Source organism: Cheilinus undulatus, linkage group 16, assembly GCF_018320785.1.
Source record: "Cheilinus undulatus linkage group 16, ASM1832078v1, whole genome shotgun sequence".
Taxonomy (NCBI): Eukaryota; Metazoa; Chordata; class Actinopteri; order Labriformes; family Labridae; genus Cheilinus; species Cheilinus undulatus.
The window spans coordinates 24,880,852-24,890,707 of NC_054880.1; the positions used below are offsets into that span (position 1 = coordinate 24,880,852).

The following is a 9,856-nucleotide window of genomic DNA, read 5'->3' on the forward strand; positions in this document are numbered from 1 at the left end:
GATAGCTATATCTAAGACAGAGAGTTTATTTTGGATTTATGGCCCAGAAAGCCTTAAATCTTTCTGAATCTTTGTTTTTATGCCCTCTGCTTCACCCTTGTACCTATTTCTGCCTCTTACACTTTTCTCTTTCAGTACCTCCTTCTCTCCCTCCTTTTTCTATCCTGTTACTCTCTTTTATCTTCTTTTTTGCTCTTTGACATTTTCCCTTTCCTCTTTTTCTGCATCTCCACTTTTTTCTCTCTGGATCCTCCTTTTCTCTCTTTCTGCAGTCTGGCTGGACTCAATTATTATAGCAGAGAGCCAGTACAAAGTCATTTTTGCTGTTGTCACAATGATCTACTAAGATGCAGCCTGACAGTTTACAAAGGAAAAATATGCCAAAGTTGAGGATTCTGCTCATGGTTCTGCTCTCACTTTTGGAATCACAGCCCAAATATCAAACATGTTAGACATCCATGCAGTGCATGGACTGTTGAGATCATTTGTGTTGGTCAACAGTTCACAAAGACGTCTGTTTGGATGCTCAGATAAAATGTTTATTGAATTTTATTTCAATAAATCAGAAATTTCAGAGAATGACAATGAAGTGACACAAGATCACTGTTGAATTATGTCTGCACCTCGTCATCAACATCCATGGCGCACATGTAGGCACTCATGACATTGCAGGGGGCGTCGTTGACTGGTTGACCCTCTGTAATAACACACAGCACAAAGATTTTAAAAGCTGGTTTTAACAGTTAACCTAAACAATATCTGCTGCTAAAAATGACATAGAAACATACATCTTAAAAAGACTTCTCTATATAAAAATTAAACATCACATTAAGAAAGAAAAAGAAGGGTTGGCACCTTCATTGTGCATCTGCTGGCAGCCTTCATCTCCTCCGTAGTTGTTTGGCTCATTTTTGCCCCAGTCTTTAAAGTCAAACTTGGAGCCATCGCTGTTATGCCAACAACCCTCCTGAAAGAGAAACGCTCATGTTTACGAGCACCACAGTGACTAAATGAATGTTGATTATTTAAAGTGTCAATTAGTACATTAAGCTAGAAGTTCTGTGGACATATTTTTAGTTCTGTAAGCTGGCCCCATACAACACAAATTTAGCGCACCTGAAGACAAGATTTTCTCCCCCTGATCGTTGGGGGGGCATGACATGATAATACAACATATTAAATGTTTTAGAAGTGGTATTGTGGACAATAGCTAGTGTTGTTAGCTGTGTTTGAAACATATGGAGCTTTCAACTGTGTTTATTTCATCTTTTTTGTCTGTTCTCGACAATCATACGGATACTGACCAAACATTTCAATACCACTGGTGATCATGGGGACAGGGCTGAGCAAGGTAGCCAACAGTTCAATCCAGAGCAGCAAAACACAACAAAAAAAAAATTATTTGAGAATTGGAGAATCTTTATTTACATTTTAGAGGAAATATTGCTGGATATTGTGTAAGCTGTTGGAAACTTCAATAAATGATGTTCATAAAGGGAGTATAAATGAGCTTAACCCTGTCCCGAACTAGAAGTGTATCTCATTTTATTATAAAGATTTATGGGTGCAGTCAGACTGTCCTGGAAGTAACATGAGTACCATCATGTTCTAATGTCCATTTTTACAGCAGAATTAATACATTTACAGTCTGGTTGATATGACTACAAGCCAGTGTGCATGCAAAAGGCAAGGATGGAATACTTTATAAGCTTTAAAGTCCAGTTCAGAACAAAGATATAAAAATGCACAGCTGAAAGAGTGAAGTTTCTATGCAAAAAGAAACGAAAGAGGACTGATGTAATCATTTCCAAGAGGCAAATAACGAAGGAAGAGATAAATCAATTATATAGTTTTAAAAATGCTCTCCTCTTTCAAGCCACGTTCAGACAGGGTGTGTGGCGCTGTATGAGATAATCCATGAGGACTTAAATGAAAAGGCTAAATCTGTCGGTGGAAAATAATTTTTTCTCAGCAGATAACAAGACTGATCTAGCAAAACATTTGTGTCCAAATGTACTGTGAAAATGCACAGCCACACTATGATGCTGACAAGGAACAGCAATCACTCTCGTGCACCCGCATTTGCTGTAATGGCATGATCATGATGACAAAATGACATGAAAACAGTGAATTTGCAGTACTGACCCTCTTGTAGTGTCAGATTTATTACAGCAAGGATGGAATGTTTTTAAAACTTTAAAGTAGAAACCGTCTTTAAATGCAAGAATGAAATTTCCCGTGTCTTTAAAGGAGGGGATCATATTTTAAGGCAATGATGGAATAGAATGAAACCGGTGAATAAACATGTAAGATCCAAGGTGTTACTATTTGATATAAGACTATAATTATTACTTCTGTGTTCTGAAGATATTTGTAATGCAAAATATATAAATATACATTTAATGTTGTTCAATATGTGACTCTAATTCACATAAAAAGTAATAACATGCATGCCATTGTTAGTCTTTTATGTCCATTTTATTCTGTTGTATCATATGTGTTATTTCTTAAAAGCCTAACCAGGGACAAGGACTGCAAACTAGCCATGGCTAGATGTCTTTTATACATTGCATTGGTTGCACTGTAATTAAATGCAGCATTGCTTATGTATCGTCCCTGACAAATAAACAGATAAATAAATAAAATAATGTACATTTATTCATTTTTTTATTATTCTCCTAACATATCTAAATGACAATATAATACATTAAATATCTTTTTATTTGTATTTTATTTCAAATAACTAATACTTTAAAAAATTCATGTCTATAATATTTTATTATTCTAATTTTAATATCTGTACTATTGTAGTTATTATTGAAAAATTTTCTTGTTGTTTTAGCAGTGTATTTTTTTTTCTTTTGTCCATGCCAGTAAAGCACATTTGAGACATCATCTTTAAAGGCAAGGATTGAACATTTTATAAGCTTTAAAGGATGACATCATCTTTAAAGGAAAGAATGGAAAGTTCTGTAAGCTTAAAGGATGACATCTTTAAAGACAACCATTGACTGTCCATCAGCTTTTGAGGATTGCATTGTCTTTAAAGGCAAATATAGGATGTTTTAATCTTTAAAGGAGGACCTCATCTTTGAAGGCATGATGGACTGGGTTATAAACTTTTAATCATCTATCGCCTGTTTGCAACTTGCTGTTAAAAATGGAGTGGGATAAGTTGTACGTGCAAAACAGCAACGCCTGATTTGGGACAACACTAGCACACTGTGGTTAAGTACTTAACATTTAAGTGCAGTCTTTGTCTGTTTCTAGTTTTATGTAAATACAGCTATCACTGTAGATTGTACTCATCCATTTATTTTTAAAAGAGGGCTACTGAAGTTATCTTTAATAAACAAATGGCTGACATCAGTCAAGCTTTGTCTGATATTCTCTTGAGTGACCGCTGTGATACCATCAGCAGAATTACTTCTCACTCTGTAGCTTTGGGCTCATCTTTATCTCCTGTTAAACATTTAAGTCAGGTCATATTTATTTGATCAACATCCATACACAAAACAATTCAAAGTGCTCCTCACTTTATTCATCACTCACCTCAACCCTGTCGTAGCCCCCAAGCCAAGTTTTAGTTCTCGCACCAGTTATTCTCTTCACCATCTTTCTGATAATGTCAGCATCTGCCTTGCTATGAACAGCAACCAGGTTCCCTCCTTGCTCCACACAGTGGGACTAACAGGGGCACAGAGGAGGGAAGATTAAATATACTGTAGATTTAACACGAATGAAAACTGGATAAGCAGGTTGTACCTCAGCTTTACACCAGGTCTTGGGTTCATTGTGGAACTTGAGACAACGATCTCCATGTCGAGTCCACCCATCAGGACAGCGCTTACAGCAATTCCCTACAACACAAACATCACATTAGACTTTATTAGCGGCAACCCTTTGGTTAAACACACAGGACACTACAGTCTACAGCAGCCAACATACAGAGAATTAAGAGCCATCTAACTCATTGATGCTGTATTTTTCTGAGGCTGTTTCATCTGAAGCCAATTTTCCTAAGGCTGCTTTGTCTAAAGCCATTTTGTCATAAGCTGCAAAACTGTGCCTTCTGAAATCCCTTTTTTTCTGCAGCTGTTTTTGACTGTTTGTCTGTTGGAGCTTTTTTATTTGAAGACATTTCATCTGAAGCCATTTTTATCTGTGGCCATTTTTCTGAAATCCTTTTTTCCCAGGACTGCTTTATCCGTTTTTTTTTTTTTTTTTTTTTTTTTTGCCTAAACTTGTCAAAAATCAATCCATTTAATCCCTTTTTTAAGATTTTTTTCTGACTTTTTATGCCTTTATCGATAGTGGAAGACAGTGGATAGGAGCTGAAATAGGGATGAGAGAGTTGGGGGAGAGACATGCAAGAAAGGAGTCACAGTTCATTAATGGCTGAAAAATGAAACTATTCAGTTCACTGTTTCTCTAAATATGAATGCGTTTAGACACAACACTGCAATCAGGTCACCCTGATCTGCTGACTGGTTGTCATGCTCTATATCTTGACAAAAGCAGACCAGCAGTCCCCCGCCATACATGTAGAATATTTCAAAGAATCTGAAGTTAAATCAAGCCTGGAGCATCTTAACTCCAAAACAGCGCATTTCCAATTTGACGTCAAAATCATGAAACTATGACTATTAACAATCACCAAAATCAGTTTCTCACCTCAGAAATCAACTTAATTCTCATCCTTTTTGTGTCTCCCACCCACTAGGTGTCTCTCTTTAAATAATAAATGAAATGATTGATCTGTTAATGATGAATGAAAAAAAAATCAAAATGATAACATTTGCCACTATTCTTCATTAAATTATGACAATTTAACAGATCAACTTCAAATTAATCAGATCACTTCAGAATTTATCAATTCTTTTTTTTTTATGAATACTGTACTCTCATCTGTACAGTAGTTTGAATCTTGGTTAGTTGGTTGATCATGCACAGTTAGTCCCCAAAGTTGGCCAAATCACTTGGAACAACTGCATCTGTCTATAACCCACCTTCTTCACTCAAGAGCTCTCTCCTTAGATGATCAACACTGACTCAGATCTTTTATGGCCAATATAATAACTAATAACATGTAATTTAACAAACCAACTTAAAAAAAATACCAACATGCCCCTTTAACCATCCAACTCCATGATTACAGAAAAACAAGGTACCAACCTTTCTTTCTGCATTTTGCCTGTGAATAAATAGAAGAAACTATTAGACATTTAGCAAACCTTCAAAAGACAACTAACTATTTTCAAGGTTTTACCTTATATGCAAACAATAACAAAGTAGCCCTTAGGGCTATTTAGAATGATATTTGAAAATCCTGTAAAGTGAAAACAAATCTGTATTTAGGTTTGTTGTATGACGGGTCACTGTGTTATCACCCCCCCCCCCCCCCCCCCCGGTCAAATTCCAGTCAAATAAAACATCTCTGAGTTTATAAAATAAAGTTTTAAAAATCATGAAAATAGAGGCAGTAAAATCTGCTCCAGGATGGTGTGGGCGTGTCTGTAGAATGAGCTGAAGCCACGCCCACACTGGAGAAATACGAACCTCTCAAATTAAAAAAAATGGTACAATCTGAATTGAGGAAACACTCATGCCGTTAGCCTGCTTCTTGACCTTTTGCTGACCTTAGAAGAAGAGATGATCCTTTAAATGATCCATAGATCAGTGTGGCTGATAGATTTGGCAAATTTACTTCCCAATGAACAGAAAAAACAGCATTTACCTGACTGTTAACTTTCAATAAAGGCAGTGACATCAGATAATAACTGACAGTAGTGAGACAAACTGCTCTGTGATTTTTTAATGTAGTGTTAGAGGGGCGGGGTCATTCCCCACTGTGGGCTCATGACATCACCGGCCCACATAATAGCCCCGCCCACATTAACCAAGCCAGGAAAGAGGTGAACAGCTTTCTAATGGTCTCAATCAAAAATTCAGTCACATGTAGATCTCAGTGTATTCACATGTTTACAGCAACCATATTCCAACACATCTAGGGTGTTAAGACACAAACTATGGATTTCACTTTACAGGCTCTTTAATATGCGGATGATATAAAGTATAATGGATGTATAACAGACAGACTCATCTGTAATTAACAGCTAAATCTCAACAGTCAGTGACTGATGATTGCATGTTTAAACTGCACAGTTTGAAAACTTACATTTTAATGTGTTGTTCCTCATGTGTTAGTAAACAGGAAAAACTCAGTTAGATACCATTTATAGTGTTGACCCTCAGAAGGTCCCCAAAACATGCCTGTGAAGTTTGTTGCTGAAAAAACACTCCAGTATTGGATTTTTGCATGCCTAAAAAAAGCCCCTCTGTTTCAGCCCTGCTCAGAACGGGTTGTTTCTGTAGTTTAAATGTTAATGTGCTGTCTGACTCCGCCCCTCACAGGAAATGGAGGTGACTTAATGTTGAATGGCTTGTTTCAGCGCACATTTTCTGAAAGGTGGAGTGGGGCTGGGGGATTCTTCTGATTCTTGAGGGGATTGTGGGCAGGCCAGGGGCACGTAGTTTTGTTAGAAAAGCCTGAAAAGTGTATTTTGCATAACATATGTATATATGTGTGTGTATATATATATATATATATATATATATTTTTTTTTTTTTTTTATTTTAAAAGTTTTTGAAAAAATAAAGTAAAATAAAATAAACTATTGATTTTAAACCTGAATCTCAACAGGATGGTTGTGTTAAAGCAGGTTGCCTGGTGTGTATGCTTTCTCTTATATAAACAATCTGAGCTGCTATCAGAGGTGTGTATTTACATTTGTCAGTAGCTTCAGCACACAGCATGAACAGCAGAGTTACAGATTAAACTTACGTCTGCTTCCAGAAACAGTCCAGCGCTCAGACAGAGGAGCACGACGAGCTTAAGAGTCAACACCATCTGTGTGAGGAGCAAATACACGGAATTAGCTTAATCAGACAAGACAGTAGCCTCAAAGATTTAGGGACAAGGCAACAAAAGGTTGGAAAAGTAACAGGTACGACTCTCAATCTGTACTGGAAATCACTGCAGTATTTACATTTTACACAGCGCCTCAACTTTATTCGGAATAAAGGTTGCATTATTGCACGATGAAAGTCTTATAAAAAGTGAATCTCCCTTATCCATGGGGGCTCCGCTGTTGGTGTGATTAGCGGGGGAACTTTATTTTTTATTTAGTAGAAGTAGGATTAATATGTTTTTTTAGTGGCTAACCATCGTTGTTTTTGTACCCATTGTGCCATTTGCAGTAATTACAAGAAAGCTACATTTATGTCTTGAAAGATGCTGATCCTTTTCTGACGGCATCAAAAATAAAATACTATATAGTATAATATAGAAAAATACTGTGGTGACTCACACAGATTTCAAGTTCCCAGATTGTGATTGTAACAGTTAAGAGCTAGTAAATATTTGATCATCTCCAACAGTTGATCACAGTCTTGTTTTACATAATTGTTATTTCTGTAAAATCAATCTACCAGTCCTAATATATCAAACCAAACATGCAGCATAGAATTGTGGAAAAGTGCTCTAAACAAAGCAGAATCATCATCTTACCTTGTTGAGATGAACAGAAGAGTCGAGACCCGAAGCAAGCAGATTTCCATCATCTCAGAGGGAGGCCCCTCTTTTTATACCTTAAAGTGATGGGGGAAGGTTCTCTCATCTTCATATTAGGTCATCTAAGGAAAATATTGATGCTGCAATTAACGCTGATTAAGAAGCATCCAGTACAGGTGAGACTATAGCACCATGATGTGCTTTACTACACAAATCAAAAATAATAAAGGCAAAAATCAACATCTTCCTTACATTTCTGAACCACAGACACTCCACCAGTACAAATTTCTAAACTTATACAAAAGTTTCCTCCTTATCATCCAGTACTTTTTATGTCATTTTGGTGTCCTTATGTGCTCCAAATGATAATTGCAATTGTGTACCAAACACTTAAGTCAACAGCCACCACCTTCTGATGCTGGCGGCATGTTCATGTCTGTCTTTGACTTAAATCAACGCCCTGCAAACAACACTAATGAGGCATGCAATGACAAAGTTATTACTTTAAATGACATTTACAATAATTATATCATCATGTGTCTCTGCCATGTGGATCTATAAGCTGAGTCTTCTGAGATAAAAAAAAAAGCATATGATATCAAATTAATCTTAACTTCATTCAATAACACATAAGACGATGAAAAGTACATTTTATAAAGTCTGAAGATGTGACCTATAAACATATACCCCATAGAAGGAGTTTTGAAGTATTCCCATGGCAATTTACCAAGGGTGTGCCTGCGGCATGGATCCAAGCCGTGTGTTGTAATATGTTAATGTATAATTCTAATGCTAATGGTTAGAGAGAAGTCTTAAACTGAATGTAAAAAAATAAATAAAATTAACAGCATGACTACAGCATAAACCACATGAATACTTTCTGCTTTTTTCCCTCAATGAATGAGTAAATTCTGCTGGAGTAAAATTTTGACCAAACCCACTCAAGCTGCCATCACTCATGGGCTTTCACAGCTGCAGCTCATCCTTGGCAATCAAGATCTACACACCTGGTGTTGAACTTTCACCAGTGTACTACAGCATCTAATCAGGTAACCTGGCTTCTCTTCAACCTTTGAATCTGGTGATTTTTCACTGGGATTTTTGCCTTATCTAACTCCATTTTATCCTCTTTTTTTGCACTGTCTCTGTCTCTCTGCTAGTACTTCTGCCAACCACCATCCAGTACACTCACCATCGTCTGAGCTATTGTTGTCAAATAAACTTCTGTAACATTGCAGCCTCATCTCATGCTCTGCCACTGGGTCCTTTTAGAACACTATACTGAGATATATAAGCAAAAATGAACTCTTTGGTTTTTACACAATTTATATGTGGAAAGCAAGCAGAATTATCTATAAAAAGGAAAATATAGCTCTATAAAGAGGAACATTAATCTATTTAGGGTAAGATACAGCTCTACATAAGTGTTGTCCAATTCTATATGGAGAAGAAATTGTTCTATAATAAGTAGGAATCATTTCTTTAAGGAATGAAAAACAGCTCTGACAGAACTAAATACAACACTGTACTGAGTTAAAACAGCTCTATAATGAATAAATGCTGTATTATTCTGTGTTGAGTAAAACTGCTTTAGAGTTGTTTTCATTCAGTTCACATAATCATTTACAGTAAATTATAAAACACTTTAACCGAAAAAACTTTACTCTACAAGCAGAGTAGATTTTACTCCAAATAAACTGGGAACAACTGTTATATTTTTTTGAGTAAAGTTTTATTCAGTTTGATGAAAAATTACTGGGGTACATTCACTGTGTATCCACACCCAGGGCTGATTATTGCCAGACCTGTTGAATCCAGAAATCCCTCAGACAGAACCTGCCTGACAAAGGGAAGTCTAAAAGCAACACGTCATGCTGCCAATCTAAAGAGATTCAAGAACAGATGAGAAACAAAGTCATTTACATCTATCAGTCTGGGAAGAGCAACAAAGCCATTTCTAAGGCTTTGCGACTCCAGCCAACCTTGGTGAGAGCCATTATCTACAAATGGAGAAAACTTTGAACAGTAGTGAACCTTCCCATGAGTGGCCGGTCTACCAAAATAAAAATAGCACAAAGGCTCGTCTCACATTTGACTATAAACTTCTTGACGTTCCCCAGGACTTTTGGGAAAATATTCTGTGGACTGATGAGATAGAAGTTGAACTTAACATCTGGTGTAAAACTAACACAGCATTTCATAACAAGAACATCATACCAGCTAACATGGTGGCAGTGTGATGGATGGGGGCTACTTTACTGCTTCAGGACCTGGACCACCTGC

At 36.6% G+C, this 9,856-nt stretch overlaps 1 protein-coding gene across 1 annotated transcript; it reads right to left on the reverse strand.

The window, feature by feature from the left end:
• Nucleotides 1-533: 533 nt before the first annotated feature.
• Nucleotides 534-8,454, reverse strand: LOC121524504 (galactose-specific lectin nattectin-like). The gene is made up of 8 exons (XM_041809923.1): nucleotides 8,301-8,454; nucleotides 7,571-7,695; nucleotides 6,845-6,910; nucleotides 5,176-5,194; nucleotides 3,766-3,860; nucleotides 3,553-3,687; nucleotides 856-967; nucleotides 534-697 (listed from the first exon to the last, which is right to left on the reverse strand). The coding sequence occupies exons 3-8, from the start codon at nucleotides 6,908-6,910 to the stop codon at nucleotides 612-614; spliced, it is 513 nt and encodes a 170-aa protein (XP_041665857.1). The 5' UTR covers nucleotides 7,571-7,695; nucleotides 8,301-8,454; the 3' UTR covers nucleotides 534-611.
• Nucleotides 8,455-9,856: the final 1,402 nt, after the last annotated feature.

Coding starts and splice junctions, on each gene's coding strand:
- LOC121524504 (XM_041809923.1), bottom strand. CDS start 6,910: ATGGTGTTGACTCTTAAGCTCGTCGTGCTCCTCTGTCTGAGCGCTGGA. Junction 3,688..3,765: donor AGACCTGGTGTAAAGCTGAG/GTACAACCTGCT, acceptor TGCCCCTGTTAG/TCCCACTGTGTGGAGCAAGG. Junction 968..3,552: donor GGGGCTACGACAGGGTTGAG/GTGAGTGATGAA, acceptor TTTCTCTTTCAG/GAGGGTTGTTGGCATAACAG.